Source organism: Ipomoea triloba, chromosome 7, assembly GCF_003576645.1.
Source record: "Ipomoea triloba cultivar NCNSP0323 chromosome 7, ASM357664v1".
NCBI classification, from domain to species: Eukaryota; Viridiplantae; Streptophyta; class Magnoliopsida; order Solanales; family Convolvulaceae; genus Ipomoea; species Ipomoea triloba.
The window spans coordinates 830,735-854,447 of NC_044922.1; the positions used below are offsets into that span (position 1 = coordinate 830,735).

The 23,713-nt window shown below is 35.9% G+C and overlaps 4 protein-coding genes across 7 annotated transcripts; 2 read left to right on the forward strand and 2 right to left on the reverse strand.

Moving 5' to 3' along the window:
• The first annotated feature begins 808 nt into the window (after nt 1–808).
• Nucleotides 809–5,156, forward strand: LOC116024927. Of its 2 annotated transcripts, none has more exons than XM_031265962.1 (2): nt 809–845; nt 3,035–5,156. In XM_031265962.1, the coding sequence occupies exon 2, from the start codon at nt 3,059–3,061 to the stop codon at nt 5,015–5,017; it is 1,959 nt and encodes a 652-aa protein (XP_031121822.1). In that variant the 5' UTR covers nt 809–845; nt 3,035–3,058; the 3' UTR covers nt 5,018–5,156. The 2 variants fall into 2 exon arrangements, with proteins under 2 accessions (XP_031121822.1, XP_031121823.1); XM_031265963.1 differs by lacking the exon at nt 809–845 and adding an exon at nt 861–897.
• Nucleotides 5,157–6,255: 1,099 nt separating this feature from the next.
• LOC116024577 (elongation factor 1-beta) lies at nt 6,256–8,426 on the forward strand. The gene is made up of 6 exons (XM_031265496.1): nt 6,256–6,428; nt 6,519–6,638; nt 6,789–6,858; nt 7,522–7,636; nt 7,811–7,924; nt 8,045–8,426. Exons 1-6 carry the CDS (start codon nt 6,343–6,345, stop codon nt 8,206–8,208), a joined length of 669 nt encoding a protein of 222 aa, XP_031121356.1. The 5' UTR covers nt 6,256–6,342; the 3' UTR covers nt 8,209–8,426.
• An 870-nt stretch (nt 8,427–9,296) lies between these two features.
• LOC116024797 (probable ubiquitin-like-specific protease 2A) lies at nt 9,297–13,987 on the reverse strand. Of its 3 annotated transcripts, none has more exons than XM_031265797.1 (9): nt 13,691–13,987; nt 13,429–13,491; nt 12,213–12,329; nt 11,347–11,557; nt 11,083–11,247; nt 10,725–10,856; nt 10,563–10,644; nt 10,371–10,484; nt 9,297–10,280 (listed from the first exon to the last, which is right to left on the reverse strand). In XM_031265797.1, the coding sequence occupies exons 1-9, from the start codon at nt 13,803–13,805 to the stop codon at nt 10,128–10,130; spliced, it is 1,152 nt and encodes a 383-aa protein (XP_031121657.1). In that variant the 5' UTR covers nt 13,806–13,987; the 3' UTR covers nt 9,297–10,127. The 3 variants fall into 3 exon arrangements, with proteins under 3 accessions (XP_031121657.1, XP_031121656.1, XP_031121655.1); XM_031265796.1 differs by having other exon boundaries at nt 11,347–11,563; nt 12,213–12,326; nt 13,691–13,986; XM_031265795.1 differs by having other exon boundaries at nt 11,347–11,563; nt 13,691–13,984.
• A 1,002-nt stretch (nt 13,988–14,989) lies between these two features.
• LOC116025154 (protein argonaute 4-like) lies at nt 14,990–21,953 on the reverse strand. The gene is made up of 23 exons (XM_031266267.1): nt 21,795–21,953; nt 20,365–20,594; nt 20,077–20,282; nt 19,760–19,975; nt 19,550–19,686; nt 19,366–19,463; nt 19,160–19,257; nt 18,825–18,993; nt 18,622–18,738; nt 18,443–18,550; nt 18,245–18,307; nt 18,000–18,113; nt 17,737–17,902; nt 17,526–17,638; nt 17,278–17,415; nt 17,034–17,164; nt 16,817–16,882; nt 16,314–16,377; nt 16,123–16,234; nt 15,965–16,038; nt 15,665–15,759; nt 15,542–15,573; nt 14,990–15,451 (listed from the first exon to the last, which is right to left on the reverse strand). Exons 2-23 carry the CDS (start codon nt 20,590–20,592, stop codon nt 15,270–15,272), a joined length of 2,727 nt encoding a protein of 908 aa, XP_031122127.1. The 5' UTR covers nt 20,593–20,594; nt 21,795–21,953; the 3' UTR covers nt 14,990–15,269.
• Between the last annotated feature and the right edge of the window lie 1,760 nt (nt 21,954–23,713).

The window sequence follows — 23,713 nt, forward strand, 5'->3', positions numbered from 1 at the left end:
AATATATAATATACAACCAACGTAAATACAAAAAGGTTTTCAATAATGTATAATTCAAGCCAAATCCTTGTGATCTAGTGGCACCCGGTGTCCCGGTTTACACTCCCACATGAGAAAGTATCTATGAACATATACTACATTGTAACAGAGTCAGTAGTACTAAAAAATTGTATAATTCAAAACAGTTATATATATTATGTTTTCTTTTTATACAAATATGACAAAATTGCTATATATCTACATAGAAAATGTCATTCGTACAAATAATTTTTCTAATTGAAGTGCTAGACAATGAGATAATCAGCTCAATTAATACAAATCATAAACATTGATGTATAAAATGTCTAAAATTTTAGCACCGGATGCATATATATATATACACACACACATATACACGTTGGCTATTAATTGGGAAATTATTTGCTCAAATTCAAGCAATGATAACATTAAAAAATATAATCGATCAAACTCAATTCTTCAATTGCACAATATAATATTTGATGTTATAATTTACATAATTGTATATCGATCTAAATATTCTTAACATATTATAACAAATTTATTCCGTGCAACTCACGTGCAAAAATATTAGTATCGACAGAAATCAAACTCGTGACTTTTAAGTATCAAAATTACATTTACTTACTTGATCATCCATTCCATTTTCGGGTTGGTTATATTCTTTTTTTAGTATATTATAGATTAATATTTTTTAAATTCGGTATAATATAATTTGACACTCACTAGTCACTCCTATATATTTCCAACTGTCTCCTACGGGTTCACATTTTACACCAGCAGTGTTCTATTTGGTCGGTTTGCTCTCTTTCTCTCGTCCGTTACAGGTACATCTCTCTAGCTTCCTCATCTATCTCTTCGATCGGTTTCTCTCTACAGGTTGATCGGTGATTTCCATGTATATCTATCTCTCTGTGTTTGTGTTTGTGTGTGCATGCTTGTTTGTCTGTGATGCTACGGTTTGGCAGAGTAATCTGGTTCGTGTGTTTAGTGTTTACGAATGGGTGAATCGGATGATGAATTGATCTACGAGCTGTTACTTGATGCCTAGGGCTATCTGATACGCGACCTGATTGATTTTTGTTTTTTAAATTTGGTAGCATTCGTCGGCGTTGTGTATGTATGATTGAATTGACGGTTTAGGGAAATGTGAGATGTTTCCAGGCAGGCTGTGTGTTATACAGATTTATGAATGTGAATGAAACTTTTTGGATTCTGATGTGTGGTAAAAAGGTGTTTGTGTGATGTAACTAGGAATGGGAGCTGCATTGGCAGAAAATTGCTGCTGCTATTTGAGCAAGACTAGTGGAATGTTTCACCATAAATGTTTTTTCCAATGTTTTGTTCTGATATAATTTTCTGTGTTGGAATGTGTGGGAAAGAGATTAAGTTTAGGTGAGTGAATTTTGTAATGTGTTTAAGCAGGACGTTGTTGAATGCACACTTAAAGGAATCTGGTATGTTAATTTTTACACATTTTGCTGTTTTTGATTTGTTAATTTAGTGTTAAAAATCCAGTGTTCTAGTTGGTTGGCTGGGTTGTGCATGGGGATAGAGTCATAGAGATAAGTAAGTGGGGAAGAAAGTATTGTTTGTATGGGAATCTTGTCTCAAAGAATCTGGCGTTTTGGTTTTAAATGCTACATGTCGGTTTTTAAAACCATTCGAATATTCGAGTTTTTTTTTTTAATCTCCACGTGTTGTTTTTTGTTTTCTATGACTTCCACTTAGCAAGCTACTTATTGTTTTTAAAACCATTCCTTTTTTGGAAGCTTATGTTTTATCTCCAGGTGCTGCTTGCCATTTTCTATAAATTCAATTTATTGCTGATGTATATTTTGATGAATCTCATGTTTTATCGTCACGAGTTTCTTGTCATTTTCAATGAATTCAATTTAGCATGCTATTCTTTGTTTTAAAAATCATTTGATTATAGGAATCTTATGTTTTATCTCCACCCCGCTTGTCATTTTCATCGAATTCAATTTATTGCTGACGTATAAATAACAAAAGAAATAAATAAATCCATTTCCCTAAATTTAAAATGCATTATTTGGTTATATTGTACAGAAAAATTAACAAATGAAATCCAATATGCGTTGTACTCCTATTGGACAAGCAGAGCTTGATATGTTGCCATAAAATCTCCGAAAAGTGATTGTGTAAATGTCATTGTATAATCTCAACCTGGTTTGGCATGCATTGGAATGACACTCCAATGTAGTCATTGTTCTGAGTATAAACTGGTCCTCTTGCCTTGAACTCTACCTGCAATTGATTTGGGTGCTTTCAAGCCTTGGCAGATTTTTCTGCCTAGTCGTACTTTCTTAACATTTTGATGGACTTTTATCTAAAAGTAAATAATATAAATTATTAACATTCATGTATTGCCATTTATTCCTCTGTTTGGTTTGTTAAATGTTTTGCCTTGTTTCTGTTTGACATTAACCAACAATCCTATTGTGATTGTGAATTAAGATTTTTCTGGAATTAGAGGCTTAGAATGGCAAATTACTAACTGGGTAGCCTCATTAGTACCAGTAATATGGTGCTTGACTTGATTTTATGTACAAATCACCTCTCTAAATTACAAGTTGAAAGGTACAAGAAATTCCTATTGTAGAAAGCCGGTTTGTTTTTGCTTGAGAGAGTTTCTTACAAGTACAGGTTTGGGTTCATTGGCCACAATAGTTGAAATAAATTAACTTGGATATTTATGCAAGTGTTGGGTGTTTGATATTTACTATGATACTGTCATACTGCTATCCTTCTTTCCTATGTAGTTGGGGAGCACCTTGATATGCAAATTACATTGTTTTCTGCCATTGATATTCCATTAACTTTTCAGAGACATACATGCTCATTTAAAAGAAAGGAAACATTTTACTTAAGTCATTATTTGATTTGTATTCCACGGTGTGATGCTTTTCTTTAATCTTACATTTGATAGATATTGCCTTGCCTGCTTTTAATTTCTTTCTCCAACTAAACTCACATGCTCCTGTCCTTGCTGTAGGTTTTGAATTTAAAATTTGTGGTGATGTCTTCATCCTCCAAATCCAAGTCCAAAGACAAAAAGATTGCTAAGGAAACACCCAAGGCCTCTTCAAAAACTTCAAACCATGCCAATACTGGTGGTGGGATCTCCACTAGTGGATACAATCCTCTCTCTAGAACATTCCACAAAGTGGATTTGGCTGCTGTATCTTCTGGTGCTCCTCTTCATGCCAGTGCTCATTTTAGAAACATAGATGAGACAGATGACGGCACTGGCTACTCATTTGGAACTGTTTCTGAGCATGATTCTGTTTCTAACAATGGTAGCTGGTCTGGTGAGCATGAAACTACATCTCTGCTGCCTCCTAGGCAGGGCACAATACCCAGTGCTGATAATGACAAGCAGGAAAAAATCCGTCAAAAGAATGAGAAGAAACATCAACGCCAAAAAGAGAGGCGCGCACAAGAGTTGCACGAGAAGTGCTCCAGCTATCTCATGTCAAGAAAGTTGGAAGGTCTTGCTCAACAACTTGTGGCAATGGGATTCCCTCTAGACCGAGCTACAATGGCTCTTATTTTGAATGAAGGCAGAGTTGAAGAATCAGTGACATGGTTGTTTACAGAAGGTGAAGTAGCATACAAGTACAAGGAGCATAATCTCGGCGGTGGGGGTAATTTGAAGATTGATATATCGGATGAGCTTGCTCATATTGTTGATTTGGAAATTAGATATCAATGCTCCAATCAGGAAGTTGAAAGAGTTTTGGTTGCCTGTGAGGGTGATTTTGTTAAGGCTGAAGAAACTTTAAGGTCACGGAAGCAGAAGCCCCTTATGCCACCCACACAAGAAGAAACTGGCAATCCTCCAACCGTGGGCAGTAGTAAGCTTCCACTAGCTGCTATCCAGAACTTTATTGTAGCACCAAAAAAAGTCACTTCATCCACTAATTCAACACAGAAGAGGGATGAGAAAGCGTCAAATTATTCAAAAGTTGCAACTGTAGCGAGTTCATCTATAGATCCTGGAAACAAAATTGCACAATCATTGAAGAGAGCTCAACCAAAAAAGGACCAGACAAAGCCACCAGTAGTAGTTGTGCCTGCTGACAAAAAGTTGCCAGGCGCAGAATCAAATCCTCCTGCCTCCTATTCTTTACCAACATCACCTCAACCAGTAAAGGTAGAAGCTCAGTACGAAGCAGTTGGGGAGGCATTGAAGAATCTGCAGCTAGGAAGCTTAAGAGAACATGTTGTACCGATGCAACTACCCCAACCCATCAGTGCAAAGCAGATTCCCACCCCGAGTGTGAGTTCATCATCTTCATGTCCACCAGGGACTTCTGCTGGTTGGTTCCCAAATACCCCAGCACCTCTGGACCCTAGTGGTTTAACGCCACATGTTCTTGGACCAAGGAACCTGAACCCCAATAGTGTCAGTAAAAGCGAATTGTACAGCCAACTTCATTATCAACAGCAGCAACCGCAACAATGTGTGTCAAACACTGCCTTTCTCGAACCCCTTGGAACAAGCTGGGGCAACAATTTGTGGAATATAACTACTCCTCAGTCTCATTCACTAGCCGCTGCTCCCCCCTCAGGACTCTATTCTACATTCAGTGCCAATGCTCAATCAAGCTCATCACCTTCTGTGGGCTGGAAGCCTTATTACTCAGTGCCACAGATTAATTACAACAAGATTGATTGGAGATTGGATCTCCCTACACCATCCGATGGGATATGGTCCACAATGAACTTTCTCATGCAAAGCAACAACCGGCCTCGGACTTATGATCCATTTACATCTGCACTTGGTGGTAGGGCTGCTGCTATGGGACCTGTTGTGTCGAATCGCAATGGTGTTTCAATGCTAAGGTCTCAGGATAGAGGAGCAGGCACACACACCCCGGCTATTGTATTGCATGAGTGGGCTTCACCATTCGAAGAAAGAGATCTTTTTGGCTTACAGTTACTCCGACAGTTTGTTTCTTCTCCTTCGCTTTAGGGTAGAGTGACTTAGAGAAGGGAATAAATGGTGAAAAAAATACCCATAATTGTATGTAGTGTAGGTTTGATGCTGTGGCCCTTGTTGATTGTTGTACTGTTTCAGTGGTAAAAGCATTCAAGTCCTTTTCATTTGCAAAGGAGAGAGAGGCTGAGTATTGTTTTTTTTTTCTTTGGTATTAATTTCAAGGTTTTTCTTTCAAAAAAAAAAACGAAAAGATGCACGGTGAGTGCACAGCAGATGCACATGCAGTAGTCCACTGGGTCACCCAATTAAAAATATTAATAATTTTTTTAAGGAAGCTTATATTAAATTAAGTCGAAAGACAATGCGTTACAAATGATATATGGAAGGTTTGTAAACCACTTCATACAATCAAACAAAGAAACGGACTGTCTAGCATGTTCGTTGCCAATTTATTGATCGATTGAAAAATAAATAGATAATGTGGAAATAAGGGCTATCTCTGCTGCATTTCAAACCTTGTGATACAAGTATCAATTTATACATAACAATTTTCCGTTAACATTAAGTTACATATTGATATTGGTTTTACTCACAAACTATAATCTAATAACACTTTTAATTAAAACAAAATATCACTTCATCAATACATTTTTAATAGATAAAGATCAATAGATTTTGATCTAACTACTTTAATTTCACCTTGGTCGATTAATTTGATGTTTTGTAAACTTCATCAAATGTTTTTAAAAATAGTAAATTGTGATAGTATTATTCTTGGTTTATTTATTTTAACCACTTTGTGTGTGTGTGTGTGAATCATATTTTTAATTTGAAGCCATATTTGGTTGAATATCTTGAGACTTTCAGATAAAAACATATGAGTTCAAATTGAAAATGTGACAGACTTTAATTATTTTTTACTAAAAATTTGTTCTGTAGAATAAATGTGACAAAAAAATATTATTATTTTTTAAAATAAATGTGACAAAATCAATTTGACTAGCACTTTGTCCTTTAATTAGACCGGTTCGGTGCAATGGAAATTAATCTAAATATGGTACGAACTTAAAAGTACATGTTACCGTTAGGGTCTACTCAAAACAACCCGTGGCTTGACAAAAAAAATAATAATAATAAAGACCAAATATGTAAATAATCTAATAATTGGGATTAGAAGCAAAATTAGTAATTTCGGTTTCGCCCATTGGAATATAGTATATACCCATCTAGGGTTTTTGGTAGACGCATATATAAATATAAAAATCTCTTCTTTCTCCCAATCTTCCACCCATATCGCATTCTAAGGTTTACACTCGCAGTCTCCCACTCTCTCTCTCTCTCACTCGGAGCTCTCAGAAATGGCCGTAACCTTCTCAGATCTCCACACAGAGGCTGGCGTCAAGTCTCTTGATGCGTTTCTCTCTGGAAAATGTTATATTTCTGGGTAATTATTATTCGTTTTAGTTTATATCTAAAATTTTAAGGTTTTTGAAGTTCTTCAATTTGATTTCGATTTGTTAACTATGATTTGTAGAGATCAATTGACTAAGGATGATGTCAAGGTATATGCCGCTGTTTTGGAGCAGCCGAGCGCAGATCTCTTCCCAAATGCCAGCAAATGGTACCATGTTGTGTCCACCAAGCTCGCCGCAAGGTATCTTAGTTTATTTTTGTTGTTTTTATCACGATTTTGTGTGTATTTAGTTGTGTAGGGTGGTAATGGATTGATTTTTGTTATTTTGTTTTTGAACTTAAAGTTAATTGCCTGTTTGAAATTTTAATTATATGTATTGTGATGTTGTAGCTTCCCTGGGAAAGCTGTTGGAGTTAGAATTGGATGCCAAGATGCTCCAGCTGAAGCTGCACCAGCTAAGGTTGTTCCTAATTGCATATTCTTCTATTTGCTAATTTATGTAATAATAAATGTATTGTTTTTGTGTATCTAGTGCTTCTTTAAACTTGTTTGAAATTGTGTTGAAATTAATTGTCGTTTTATCTCATATAAATATTGTAGAAATTTGCATTTTTGTATATAGTGTTATGGTTTAATTGTTCTGGTATAATTAATGTTTTCTTAGTAGAGGTTATACTTTGATCATATAGTTGATGTAGAATTGTTAAATGAAGATATTCTTTTGTTCTATTTAGAGGCCGGAGTTTATTGAAATGCATGGGACTTGGATTTCATAGCTCATCTATACTGGATTTGTTTTGGATGGCTTGTAGGTTTATGTTGTGGGGTGAGGATGATTTTGAGAGAATGCTTCTAGATGTGTTTGTGATAGAATGTTGTCAGGTTATGTTATGAGAACTTGTGAGACGTTTTACTACTTGGGATATGAATGAATTTTTGATAGCATGCAAATGATGGAGATATTGTTCCACTTGTTTGCATGTTAGATCTTGATAGGGAACCACTTTTTCATGTGTTGCTTGTTAGCTGTTGATATTGTGGTGTGTTTCTATTGAATTTTTTCTCCCGTATAGTGAGTTGCCTTCTAATTACATTAGGCAATGTGCCACTTGAATCTATGCAGGTTGTAGATGATGATGATGATGACATGGATCTCTTCGGTGAAGAGACAGAGGAGGAGAAGAAAGCAGCTGAAGAGAGGGCAGCAGCAGCCAAGGCATCTACCAAGAAGAAAGAGAGTGAGTTTACCGAGTTCTTTTCCCTTCCCTGTTCTTTACCAATCTAAGCATTTACTGCCTAAATGCGTTATATATGTTATCTCTAATCAAGATTACTGCCAATGTATCATAATTTATCTTCCATTGGTTTCTGTAGCAGAAAACTCACGTTCATTTATTGTCTCTCTTCTATAGGTGGGAAGTCATCTGTTCTTATGGACATCAAGCCTTGGGATGACGAGACCGACATGAAAAAGCTGGAAGAGTGTGTTCGCAAGGTTCAGAAGGAAGGGCTTCTGTGGGGAGCATGTATATATCACTACTTTTACTTTTATTCCATTTTATTCCACCCAACCCCCACCCCATGTGGTTTGGTGTTTTTATGTTTTGGTAACTTACGGCCTTTACATTTTCTTTTTCTCTCCGCAGCTAAATTGGTTCCAGTTGGCTATGGAATTAAGAAATTGCAGATCATGCTTACGATAGTTGATGATCTTGTCTCGGTTGATGACCTCATAGAGGAGGAACTAACTGTTGAGCCTTGCAGTGAGTATGTGCAAAGCTGTGACATTGTTGCCTTCAACAAAATCTGAGCACAGAATGGGTCGAGTCCTTTTTTGGATTCTGTAATTTTGCGAGTTTTTGTTGGTCAAATACTTTACCCTACCGTGCTATTCTTCTCGTGTTTTTCTTTTTGTGGTCCAGACAGACTATTTTTAGAATGAATGGAACTTAACTTTCATTCTATTACACCTTGGTTGAACTTGTTAAAGTTATTAATGGAGTGAAAGTGTTTAATTTTGTTGTTCAACATTTAGAATTAATACTTGATGTGCTACTACTATCATTGTGTGTGTATATATATAGGTTCATAATCAAGTGAGAATTATGTTCCAGGTAATAATTTATGGATAAATTTAAACAATTGATTTAGTATATCTAACGGTTGAAAATATATAAAATTTTGTAGTACTATAAAAATGATTTTGCTCATTTTATAAATTTGTAATATTTATGAAAATGACCATGTTTATTTTTTACTTGATTTATCATCTATCAAATTTTGCAGATTAATGGTTTAGATTTGTGGATAAGTTTACTTTGAGAGTGAAATATATGTGTTGTCCATAAGTTTTCACTTATGATTTATGTTGTGAATTTTGTTGATTTCTAAGTATAAAAATAAATATATTTGTCAAATGAGAGGTCATGAGATCGAGTCTCAATGGAGGTAGTATTGATTCCTTGTGTTTCAACCGATGGAGCTTGTATTTTGAATGCTCTCTCACAAGAAAGTGAATCATTCCAGATTCCACAACAGAGAGACAACAATGAGTGTTCCACAACAGAGAGAACAATGAGTGCGGTACTATGTTCTATATCAGTCGTTTCTTGGAACTCTTCGGAAGATTTTAGTTTGTCTGCCCCCGACACACCATTATCTTCATAGTATATCATACGAAGCAATCATCATGGTCGTTCTAATTATGATATTTGTTTTACAAATGAAGGAAGACTAGTTTACTCTCAAGGAGTTGGACAACTTCTGTAATGAACTCTTCATAGTATATCATACAAAGCCATCATGGTCGTTCTAATTATGATATTTGTTTTACAAATGAAGGAAGACTAGTTTACTCTCGAGGAGTTGGACAACTTCTATAATGAACTCTTCATAGTATATCATACAAAGCAGTCATCATGGTCGTTCTAATTATGATATTTGTTTTACAAATGAAGGAAAACTAGTTTACTCTCGAGGAGTTGGACAGCTTCTATAATGAACTGAAGTCTTCTCCTCCAAGTGGGGATTCTCCTCCTCCCAAACCTGATGAATCTTCAAAAAGATCCCTTTTCGAATTCCCAAGGTGGTATTATAATTTCCACTCACTCGCCTGATCTTGTATTTTAAACGCTCTCTCACACGAAACAAGTGAATCATTCCAGGTTACACAGCAGAGAGACAACAATGAGTGCGGGTACTATGTTCTATACTACATCAGTCGTTTCTTGGAACTCACTCATGAAGATTTTAGTCTCTCTGACGGCTACCCTTACTTTGCGAACCCCCCACAGACACCATTATCTTCATAGTATATCATACGAAGCAATCATCATGGTCGTTCTAATTATGATATTTGCTTTACAGATGAAGGAAGACTAGTTTACTTCCAAGGAGTTGGACAACTTCTGTAATGAACTGAAGTCTTCTCCTCCAAGCGGAGATTCTCCCTGAGTTGTTCATACATGAGATCGAGTCTCAATGGAGTCTAAGTTAAGGTGTCCACTATGTAAAATCCACTATGTATAATGCAACTTGTTCCTTCATTCATTGAGTGAGTTGGTGCATACACACACATGACACATTAAGACATGGGTTCATACTCCTGACCAAGTTAACCCCTTTTGGTTCTAGCTTTAACATATTTTGTTCTCAAATCAAACGATCCACTAAGAGTATACTGAAGTGACTCAAACAATTTCTAGGAAACAAAGGATCATGCCATCTAATCTAAGATATACAGCAGTCTTGCAAGTCAATACTCCCAGAATCAGATGAAGATTCATCAGGTTTGGGAGAAGGAGAATCTCCGCGCGGAGGAGAAGACTTCAGTTCATTACAGAAGTTGTCCAACTCCTCAGGAGTAAACCAGTCTTTCTTCATCTGTAAAGCAAATATCATAATTAGAACAACCATACGATGATTGCTTCGTATGATATACTACGAAGATAATGGTGTCTGCGGGGGGCTCACAAAGTAAGGGTAGCCATCAGACAAACTAAATTCTTCAGGAGCAAGTTCCAAGAAACGACTGATGTAGTACAGAACATAGTACCCACACTCCTTGTTGTCTTTCTGCTGTGGAACCTGGAATGATTCACTTGTTTCGTGTGAGAGAGCGTTCAAAATACAAGATCAGGCGAGTGAGTGAAATTGTAATACCACCTTGGGAATTCGAAAAGGGATCTTTCTGATCATCTGCTGCACCTCTTTTGTCTGTCCTGCGCCGTAACTGTCGAACACAAATCTGCAAAGCAAGAATGTGAACGAATTGGTTCTTGTTTTTCAGAACAAAAATGAAAATTTTCAGACGATCAGGGAATGTACTTTCTTATCCCGGGTTCCATTTGTTTAGCATGGGCTACTTGCATCGAGTCCAGCAGCAACAAGCATGGAGTACTGGCTTTTGACTGAACACCTTTGCCCATGTTGCAAATGATCAAAAGAAACCAATGGCCCCTAATAAAATTACAAGTCAGCCTATATTACAAAAAGGTTTTCTTATTATTTTGTAGGGTACTTTAAAGGGAATGGAGATTGAACCTAAGATATCGAGTCTCAAACCTACTCCAGTGCACTACGAGATCTTTGCCAAAACAAGTTCAGGTATGATTTATGTGTAAGCACAATATATTTTAACGACAAAATCTAGTCATGCATACATTGCAGAAGAAGATAAACATACCACTGAGCAATAGGAACAAAAACATATGTTTTGGAGATGTCTTTACTCTTGATCCAATTCAGCACCTTAGGTTTAAAGTTTCTGTTTGTGTACATGTAATACCAAAAGGAGTCAAGGTAAGTAAATAAACTTCTCCTCTCTTCGGGAATCTTCGCCCATATTTTCCTACATAATCCAATAAACCCGAAGCTTAGAACAAATAGAGACAGAAAGAAGCATACTTCTTTGAATAAAAAAAAAAGGGCATAAGACCACAAATCTTACTCCAGATAGCAACTAAGGGTTCCTGAGTCTAACTCCCCTAGGTCACTGCTTCTTATCCTGGATTGTCCACGACAACGAAGAGAACGCTGCGGGGTAACTACAGATTTGCCTAAACAAACAACCTCCTCACAAATTTGTTCTCGGTGTGGGCGTGCAGTTTTTCGTTTTGCACCATTTCCTACATCTGGACGTTTTGCACTATTTCCTACATCTGTACCTGATACAAATCAGAGTCAAAACATTTCCTAAGACACCAAGTGACTTATAATGACAAACAAACCACACACATGTTAAAAATCCAATAGAAACCAAGAGTGAAAAGATAAGGACCAAACTGAAGAGCAAAATTGAAACACAAGGCAATAAAAGAAAACAATAGCCCAACTGCATTAGAGAAACACTGATGAGGACAGACTTATTGGTGAAATGAAATGATATAACAGAAACCAAGAAATTCCATTCAACCATTTACAAGTAAATCTAGATTTGCAATAATCTTCATTTAATTCAATCTATAACTTCAGCCTCATCTTAATATTAAAATTTGCTCACCCTACATTAATGAAATATTTATCTTGAATCTCAATAAATTGCATTTGCAATCAGTAACCAATATGCTTAACTTCCCCAACATTCCAGTTATTGAATTATTCATACAATCCCTCTTCAGTAGTTCAATTCAATATAGGACTTGGGCAGATTAGCTAGAAATGAATATATTAGTGAAGTTAGAAAATAAAAATAAATAAATGAAAGCAAAAAAAAATGATGGAAGAATAAGAAAACACCATGTATCACCACAAGAAGAAAATTGATTGAGAATAAACATTCTCTGTAATATAGAGCAAATTAGCAAAATATTATACCTTTCTTGTGTTTTGATGTTCGGCGACGAGGAACATTTTTTACCAATGAGTTTACACTGGTGCAGATTGCTTCTCCAGATAATTGCACGTTCTGCTGAATGTGTTGAGAAGACTCTGCTGCAAAGTAAGAAAACCCATAATTAGTGAATTACCAAACTGAGTGACAAATCACACACACATATCCTCAGCAATCACCCAAACTAATATTCAAGCATTTCATACTAAAAGTGAATATGCCGTAGCTCACATATGCTCTGGTTTCAGTTCTTGTAGTTTTATGTGAAACTAATGACATAAAGGCATTGGAACATCAAATGTGTCCAAGCATCAGCCATACATTTAGCTCAAAATTATCCACAGCCAGAGAGAATCAGAACAAAGGAATGGAGATAAGGAGATGCACTTTCATGTGTCCATATGCACACACATGACAGTTAAGACGTAATTTACGGGTCCATAAATATGCAGAACCTTTAACCTCAAAAACCAGTGTAATTTCTGGCAGATTGTTATGGAATAAACAAAACGGAAATGACAAATGAACTACTCCTACAATAGAAAAATATGACCTAAAACAAACTTAATTGGATATGTTTAGATAAACTTTAAAATTATCAAGCTCTATCTTGGATGGAACATGGTAAAGATTACATACACATTCACATACAGTTAGGTTAATATCATTCTGTAATTCAATGTTTAGATAAGGGTCCTAACATATCCAAATCATAGTTAATTTTAAACATCCCTAAGCATTCTCAACTAGAACTGAACCCATAAAATCAAATTGGAGCCTTGATGAAAATGAATAGAACCAAGCAAATTTTCTAAGCTAAGCATTCAGATCAATTAGATTGGATATCAAACCATCTACTCGCTTACAGAGTGGCTACAAAAGTAACTGTATGACAGAATGTCATATCAGAAAGAAGGCAATAGTATAAGATTAAAGCTCAAACACCAAACAAAAGAAACACAAATGCATAGGGTAAAGCATTGGCAGCAAAGTAAAACATTCAGTGAATTGGACTACTCGTTGCCAACAAAGAAATCTTGAAAACATGATCTCAGGACAGAAAAAGCAGCATTCCCCATCCCCAATACACCACAAAACCTAGTATTAGTGTTTTTATACAAGCATAGTAACCCTAGAAATCCATCAAAGCTCCCATATCAAATTTTACAGGAAAAATATAAAAGAAGTTTGCAGGCACACCAGCATTTGTTACGTCCATTGCGTTTGCGTCACACTCGGCCTCAGCGCAATTGTCATCAATCCCTAGTTCACACCCAAAACGAAACAGCATATTAGACAAACAACCAAACAAGAAACTTCAGAACTTTCAATGAACACTGACAAGCACAAAGACGCATACATACACACACACACACACACACAAAAAAACACAAACACATGGTGTGCATCAATAACAACCGAAAAGATCACAAAAAGTGGAGAGAGTGGGATAAAAATGTACTTGGAAGCTGCACGAAAACGTCTAAGCCTTGCGGAATCTCTTCTTCTGGCTGCATTTCGGACTCGGCCTGCTTCTGCTTCCGCTTCCTCTTTCTGAAGTAGGTTTTCTTCACCATCCCTACAAACTTTTCTTACAATGAAACAAAGAAAAAGGGGATTCTTAGGCTACAGAGCGCGAAAGCGTGGAGAGAAAAATTGCTACAAAATGTTGGTGGTGAACTCAATCACTGATTTATTGATGAAAAGAGCTAGTGGGCTACTGGCTAGTCACCCTAAGCAAGACCTTCCTCAAATATCAATATTCTGTTTGGCTTTATTGAGTTTTCAGTTTTTTCTTCTACTTTTAATTTTTCATTTTTAAATAATCAAATTTAAACTATTATTAAATTTGCTGCATTTATTTAAGGAGGACATTTTAAACTATTAGATTTATTTTTATTTTGAATACTACTAACTCTATTACAATGCAGTATCTGCTCATAACTACTTTTTCTCACTGAGGCTCGAACCCACCACCTCCCGTATAAAGAGAAGGGTTTGATGCCACTGGACCACAATATCCTTGACAATGATATTTTATCTACATGGTAGAGCTCACACAATGCAAGACATATTGTCATACCTGAAAATCATATAACATAATTAACTTATGAGCTCTTTAACTTTAAATAACAATATAAATGTGATTAATTAGTTTGTTGTATCTTATTACTTTAAAACACTAAAATTCAAACTAATCAAATTCACTAAAATAATCAACTAACTATTTACCAAACACCCCTACAAATTCAAATTCTAACACTTCAATACTGAAAATAATCAACTAACAACTATTTACCAAACAGCTCCGCAAATTCAAATTCTAACACTTCAATTCACTAAAATAATCAACTAAGTATTTACCAAACACCCCTACAAATTCAAATTCTAACACTTCAATACCGAAAATAATCAACTAACAACTATTTTACCAAACACCCCCAAATTCAAATTCTAACACTTCAACACCAATCAATTTGTGATTTGAACCGCTCATGTATAATTTGTGAGACCATTCATGTGTAATTTGAACCGCTCATGTGTAATTTGTGAGACCATTCATGTGTAATTTGAACCGCTCATGTGTAATTTGTGAGACCATTGATGTGTCATTTGTGTACTATAACACCGCTCATGTATAACTTATGAGCTATACCACAATAACAGTATTACCCTCGTCACTCAAAAAGTAAAATGACAGTAATAAATTGCCCAAAATTCAACAATGCTCCATGTGTAATAAATTGTAAAAAAGAAAATAGAAGAGAAGCAAGCATAAGATACTCGGATTAGGTAGAACCATGTCCTTAAAATAAACCACACTCCGACAGCAAGTCAAGTGGAGTCACATACTCCCCCTCCCCTATCCATACAACAAATTAGTCTTCCAAAAGATTTGCATGGGAGGGGAGGGACAACCATAAAAAGTTTAAGAGCATTACAACCTAAAACAGTCTTAAACATTGTCTGGTCTGGTCTGGTCAACCGCATAATAACCATACTCGAAACTATATTTACAATCCAGTAAGCAGGCAGCCTTCTTAACAGAAGAACATTGAACTGGACACTTTCTCCTCCAGCTTAGGCAACTGCGGAACAGGAGCTGGACCACCATTCTTGCTACCTCCACCACCAGGGTTTGAAGATGTGTCAGAAGAGCCCTCAAATTTCATCCATTGTCCCAATTGAGTCGCAGCCAAATGAGCATAGCATATTGGGGCAACTGCATGGTTAACAACACCAATTAGGAACAACACAGTAGAGATGAGAAGAGCAATTGGTTAATCGTAGGAAAACAAATCAAGAGAATTACCAACTGAGATGGCAGTGGTGCTTCTTTGGTACCTGCAACAAGAAGACAATAATTTAGCCAGCGTTTGACAAACTGTAACTTCTCAGTTATTATAATTATTAACCATATGAGAAAACCACTTACACATAGGATAAGCTGTGCACAAGTTCTTGTAGCTCATCTGCAGAAAACCCAACCTCATCCAGAAGAACATGGTAATGAGTTGGTCTTGTAGTCCCCTGTAAATGTAGATAATTATTTAGAGGGTAAAAAGGGAGTATAAAATGTTACACAGAAAAATGGTCAACAATCATTAATCACTTCGACTCTGAGAATTATAGAGAGATATAGACATATCTACAAAGGTAAATGAGAAGGGCAAAATTTTAGGACATCCATTTAGAATGAAAAGGTTATTATAAGTGAAAAAGGAAGACAACATACAATCATTCCTGCATGGGCACACAAGTAGAAGTCATTGTTCCTAGGATGGCAAACTTTATTGTCTATGATTGTCCCTGTAAATTAATAACAATGAAACTGGTAAGGTACTTCACCCTGAAGCAGGAGTTTAGGTATTCTCAAATTTGATTGTGTATTACCTGGTGGAACATTATCAGGAGACCCAGGCTGAAAGAACTTAGTATGATGATTCTTCTGAGCAATAATAACCACAAACTTGGGTGACCATTTCTCGTCAAGAAATTTGCAGGCCTGCATTAAATGGTGGAAAGTGAAGTTCAAGAATGGAGTTAAATTTTAGAATTTAGATCATGGCCTACTAAAATGTTACCTCAATGATCTGATCAAGCTCAATATTCAGTACTTGATTGAATTGGGATTCACTGACACCATCCCTGCAAGTCATGGAAAGAAATCAATAAAACAAAATATTGAGCAAGCCAAAAAATAAGTCGCAACTATACAGGCAAACAGCAAAGAAAAGGCACATGAACAGAGGTTAAAAATCAACAAACTTCTGCAGAAATGACTGATTTAATGACCTATATAATAACAGGCTACCAATAATATCCCAAATTTGCATTAATAATCACAGGAAAGATTTTACAATTACTGAATCAATTGCTAATTCACCTCATTGAGCAGCCTCCTTACATTTCTTTCCCCTACCCTGTAAAGTTCATGCTATGTCCAATTAAAATAACCAGATTTACCTTTCCAGAGCAAGGTTTTTCCCTTCAGGTACAATGGCTATAGATCATGGAGACATGGACCGATACAACTAACAAAATTTATTTTCAAAAATTGACAACAATAAGGTGGCGCAAAAGATACCTGAAGATTATGATTTGATCAGGCTTCCTTTTTCCAGAACTAACATAAAAATCCAGCAAAAGCTCCCTGGAAATCAAAATGATTGAAATAAATATTATAAATCGGAATCTCGCCATGAGATATAATCTATACGAACAACTTATAGCCTCAAATTCATTTCCCATCTGTTTTACTTTTAAGATGAAACTACACCCAAGAAAAGGAAAAGAAAATTCACCTCATAATTCCTTCATCCTCAGTGTCAGAGACACGTTTAAACAAGTTATCAATCATTTCAACCTTTGCAGACTGAGTACGCACTGATGCTCTATAACGAGAAATCGAGGGCCACTGCCTTGAGCTAACAACCTGTAAAAAGTTTATAATGAACATGAAGAATGCTAGTAATCAGAACCTGACACAATGCAAAATAGTACACAGCTAAAAAGAAACAACAGATTACTCGGGAGTTGCAGACATACCGCTGCAATTGAGGGGACATCAGTCTGACCAGGAGAGCCATGTGACACATCCATCCCAAGAATAATTGTAGGAGCTTTCGACACCATAGGAAGTGAAGGAGAATGCTCCACAGTCAACATTGAATTTAATCCACCAAGCTGATAAGAATAATTTACAAGGGAAGAAACATGAGAATAAAAATATGAAGCATTTAAGGTGGCAAGGAATACGCAGAGTCATAGCGCAAACATGAACATATAACTCTCACCTTGGCATTAATCTTGAGAAGACAATTAGTTATGTATTGATCATTTACTCTGGTAGGTGCCATGCATTGAGTCACTATACCATATTCAGCAAGATTCTTTCGTTTCCAAGGCCCTTTCAGTATAAATAGGTCAACAGTTACATGTTAATATGCTTCTGAAGGATAGTTCATTCAGAACATTAAAAAAGGGGAAAAGGTAAATTAGGCAAACCATATATGTCACAATTCTTTCTTTCAGGAAGGAGACAAAGGAGAAACTTTGGTGCCCCTGGAAGCTTGGATTGGACCTCTTCAAACATTTTGTCTACTCTGACAAGAGGTGGAGCCCTTCTGAATTGTGGACTTTCCTCAAACACATCAAAAGGGGCTTCCACAGTCTTCAAAACAAAAATTACAGTTAGTAGAAAAATGAATAGCCAATCATCTCTAGAAATTTGGTATACTTAATTACTTATGATGCAATATAGAACATACAATTCCTTTCATTTCTCCACACTTAATCAAATCTCTGACAAGACCGCGTATGTCACATCGTGCAGAGAAATTAACAACAGCCCAACGTTCAATCTTAGAGGGATCAACAAGTCTCTGTCCATCCATACACCAAAAAAAGGTCAGGAAGAAAGCTAGGTGAGGTGTCAATTAGTGGAGAAAGCACATCACATTCAAATAACAAGAAATAAAAATAATAATTAGTATTTAAAATCAATTTGCCATACCTTGTTATTAAAGTTCCATCTCCCATTTCTAGGGAAGAAATCTTCTCCATTTCCAACTTTCAACTGTTTAAAACCAACATCAAAGTTAGGTTCAGCTGAGTCATATATGATAGTTGAATACAAGTAGAAATTAAAAAAAGAGACTCGGGTCTCTAGTGGTTAAGGATCTTTATATATCAAGTTTACAGTATTCCTTACCTTAGGGGCAGGAAGAATGCGCCCCTCAACCTGAGTGAAGTTACTGCTGATAGATATGCCGCATGAACGAAGTAGTGGCTCAGCATCATAGTTATTGATTTTCAGTGCCTGTTAGAAACCACTGTCAACTAAGAGCACGAATTAAGTATTCAAGTATTTTCATAGTGTAGGGTACATACATTGCTTAAAACTTGCATCCTCTCTTGAGGCTTCTGTCTAGATTTCTCCACAAGGGAAGCCCTTTGAAAGGTAGACAGAGCTTTTGTGTACCGTTGCAAGGACACCAAAGAGCACAGCTGAAGCAATTAATATTATTAAAATTCAACAGTAAAAAAATAAGGGCAGTAGATTGAAAGTTAATTCATTCAAACTGATCCATTACCTCGATAGGGAAGTATGTTGGGCGTTTTGGCTTTCCAACATTGATGCATGGTAGCTCAGCAGAATAACGCAAGTCTATGTTTCGGTGATTGACAAAGTAATCATAAACAGTCACTTCAACAGTCTGAACTTCTCCATCATTATCCTTGCCCTTTTGCTTCAAGGTAAACCTAAAAGCACAAAAAGAAAATATGGTTAATAAATATCAGTCCCTACAGCATAGTTGAGTACTCAAATACCCAAAAGAGAAGGACATGAATCTCTAGTTAGATAATTGCATCAATGATCAGTTTTAAGATAAATGAACATGGAAAGTGAAAGAGAGAAAGAACATACAACTGCTCCCTGCAGCTCTTCTCACTCAATCCAGTTATCTTATACTCCTGATTTGTCGGACTTGTCTTCACTCTCAAATTTTTCAGCATTCGCTTAGCCTGGTCAAGTAAAATGCCTATCAGCTGATTTACTATTTATGAATCAAAGGAAACCCGAAAACACATGTGAGCAGTAAACAAATAAAATCAAGTACAGAATGTATTTACCTTGGCCCAATCAAGGCTAAAGGGGTCCTTTGCATTTTGATTAGCAATTAAAAAATCTACCACAGGACCAGGCTGAATAATCATTGTAGTGGATACATCTGCAGTTATAGGGAAAGAAAAAGCTCATTATTGAATTAAGATGAAATAAATTGCAAAAATATTTAGCAAGTTGATAAAATGTTACCAATGTTTAGCGACAAGCCATCCTGAGCAGTCCTAAAGCTTGAATGAAACCCTCGGCAGCCAAGAACACCACCTCCAACATCAGCAAAATTCTTTGGGTCGTTATGGAAAAAGGACTGGCGAACAAGCAGGCACCCCCTGAGATGGAGAAAAAAAAATCAATAGTCATCAATTAAATCATCAGAAGAGACTAGGGTGTTCATGTACTTACTGCTTGGCTGCATGCTGTCTCAGGATGATATCCAAAACTCTCAAGGCTTCTTGAGAGTTCTCTGACTCTTGACCACGCAAAGCATTTGCAATTGCCTGCATAGGAATCTTAGCAGCAAAGCTTATCTCCACCTTATAAGTTTTTGAGTGGTAAGGGCGCCTTATCCTTTTCTTGTCACTCTCATTGGGACTTCCAGGACTGCAGTTACCATTGTTCCTGTACTTAACAATAGAATAGTAAGCATACATGGAGTAATAAGGATGTAAATGACTAAACTAGAGGTAAATACACAAATCTAGGAAGCTTCAAAGATCAACCTATTTGATGTAACATCTTCAAGTACAATGGTAAATTCTAGTTTGTTTCTTGGAAGGGCACCAATAGTGAACAAGCTCTTCTCACCATCATATGCAAAATCTTTTCCTGCTAATTCTGTATCATATGTTTCATGCACTCTATCTAGTACTTTCCTACCAATGCCTTTGCCATCCACTGGACGACCATCTTCATAAAAAAGAGCAACCTGTTCAAAAGTTAAGTAGGAATGAGAATGATCCATGTAATTGATATAAGAGGAAAATGGTTAAAGTATTGTGTCAACTTACACTGTAGTGAAAGAAGTGTCCATCAACTTTAGCCACATTCACTTTAAAGTGATTGGTAAGGATAGGGACCCTTTGCCCCTTAGTTCCAAGGTTCCGCCTAGCCATGGGTAGACGATTAGATTTCTTTTTTACTGGCTCTGCTTCAACCTTTGAAGGAGTAAAATCAGGAGGAACAGGGGGAGGTGGCGGCAGGGCGTCTGAAGCCCCATTGTTATCTTCCCCAGACATCTCTAAAACCCACAGCAAAACAATAGAGTTAAACCAATTATACAAAGTACTCAGTAACATCTTTAAAATCTCATCCATGGTGTCCTACCAGCAAAAGTATTGCAGCAAACAGAAAATAATTAAATATTACTATTGGGTATAACTAAAGCTCATAGCTAAAGTCATACACAATCTATGCTCATCACCACCCATGTATATCAAAATGTACAAGTATTCTAGTTGTGTGCCCCAACCCAGCTAAAACAATAAAAATGCACATTAAGTTGTACAAGGAACAAAGAAAATGGAGTGCATTTTGTTCTCCTGGCTACACTCTCAAGACAAGCAGAGAAACTTGCTTAAATAGATGAAAACCTGGAATACATAAAAAACCGCAACAGGCATAAAGGTTTTCAGAACATGCACCGTTCTAACAACAACCACATACAGCGGCATATAAACTTCACGGGACACTAAGAGATCAGGTAAAATGTATTGGGTACACAAAAATAAGGTTCTTCTGTTTCACAAAAGAAGAATGACAAACTTCAAGTCGACAACATTAGCCTAAAAAATCACCATTAAAATCCCCCAGGTATCCAAATCTGAGACATGCATGACCCTCCCGCAAGCCTACCCCACAAAACCAGAAAATAAAATAAAGTCAAATTGCTACAGAGACACAGAGTAAAAACATCACAACACCAGAAAACAGTAAAATCTGTAATTACAGCACAAGGCAGATCAGCATTGTACGGAGTAATTGTTTCACAAACCTCAGCTCCTTGACTCAGCAAATCTATAACAACAAATCTCAAAAAAGAAGAAAGAACAAGTAAAAAGCTTTTCAGAGCACATGATTCTATTTTTCCCCCTTTATTTTGTATGCTCAACAGCAAAAAATCTTCCGTTTACCTTTTCAAGCAAGTTCTCCTTCACCAAAGTACGAAACATTTTCCAGAAACCAGGAAAAACACACATGCAAGCACAGAAACAAACAAAAAACCGAGAAAAAACAACAGATCAGGTTATTTCAAAATGTATACTAAACTAAGAACAAAAAATCCACAGAATCAGAAAATTTAAACAGAAAAATCTAGAAAACATCAGACAAACAACACATAAAATGAAAATTCCACACAGAATCAGACTAAAAAAAACCATAAAAACATAAAAAAAAATCATCAACAAATAAAATCAAGGCCAGAGAACACGAGGCTCACCGGATGCAGAGAGAAATGAGACAGAGAACTAGGAATCCAAACCCTAAACTCTCTGTCAACGGCGGCAGAGAGGATGGATTTAAGAGAGAGAAAGTGAGTGAAGTAGAGAGAGAATGTAGAGTTACAGAGTGAGAGTGAGGCTCGTTAAATAGCATAGAGAGAGAAGGAAAAGGGGTTGGGAGGAGCTAGTGTGACATGTAATGTAAGACAGCTCAGTTGTTAGCAGAGCCCGGGATCCTCTACGGTTATGGCCATCTGTATCGATTATATCAACGGCTTAGATTAACCCAGAGCGTCCAAACCACAAAGAGATTTTCTACCTGTATCAACACCTATGTGCTGATTATAGTATATTAGGTATATCATCATATTAGGACATCTCTAATATGGGTATAAAATAATAAAAATAAGAGAAAAGATTAGAGAGGATATATTTATTAAGGGTCATTTCCATTTTTGGTTCTACTGTTATTGAGGTATTGTCAATTTTAGTCCACTTCATTAATTTTTGTCATATTGCGGCCAGTCTTATTTAGTTTTTGCCACTTTTAATCCACTGTTAAAATTTTCGTCAAATGCACGTCCAAAACTGGGATATTTTTGGTCTTTTCATGTTTTGGTCACCTCCTTGATCCTTTGCAGTGGTTTACTTTACACATTTTCATCAAATGAAGAGGTCCGGCGAAAGCCATGTGAGCCACATTACAAAGCCATGACTTTCGTCGGACCTCTTCATTGAATGAAAATGTGTAACGAAAACCACTGCAAAGGGTAAAGGAGATGATCAAAGCATAAAAAGATCAAAATACCCCTGTTTTGGACGGTCATTTGACGAAAATTTTAACGGTGAACTAAAAGTGGCAAGGACTAAATAAGACTGACCGCAATATGACAAAAATTGATGAAGTGGACTAAAATTGGCAATGCCTCAATAACAATAGGACCAAAAATGGAAATAACTCTATTTATTAATCAGATAAAAAATGTCATGTGTGAGTGGGTACAGACACGCACCCCTAATTAGGGGTGATCGCGTAACAAATTTGGTGAATTTTATATTTAATTTGTCAAAGTCGATTTAAAAAATTACATCCATATTCACATCTACATTTATTAGGTTATGAATTCAATTCGATTCGTTAATAGTTAATTTGATAAATTGGGTGCATATATGATGAGGATGGAGTGATTTTAAATTAGTTATTAAAAATAAAAACAAAATTTCGTATAATACAATATTTTAAGCATTCAAAAAATTAAAATTACAATTTTCAACCATCCCACTAAAAAATATCTAATTTTAAAATACAAATAATTAATTAATTGATTTAATATATATATATATATATATATATATATATATATATATATATATATAATGCAAATCTTCGTTCATCTTTAACGCAGTGCTGAAATTAATTATAGAAATGATAAAAATTAAAATTGAATATATGAACTATCTACACAACATTTTATACCACTCTAATTAATTAAAGTGTAACCTGTCTACATAACATCGTGTACTGCACTAATTGTTATTGCAAACACATCTTACATAGAGCTCCAAAAGAGACATATAAGTGAGTGGAGCATGGTTATCACAAATTTAGAATATCACAATTTTGATTATTGTTATATCGTTGTGTATACTCTCAGGTAGTGACAACGAGTTTGTAGTGTCATCAAAAACAAAAAATAAAACTTTCAAAAGATGTGGTAAGTAGGTGGAGTATGATTATTGTACTATAAGGTAATGCAATTAACTCTTACTATATTATTAGTCGAGTCCATTGCACAATATTTTAATAAAATATTATACATTTCACGTGTGATTTATGAACTATTATACAAAATAATATCTCATACACATTCTTAAATAATAGCTACAAAATTTTCTCGTCATTTAATGAACAAAAATA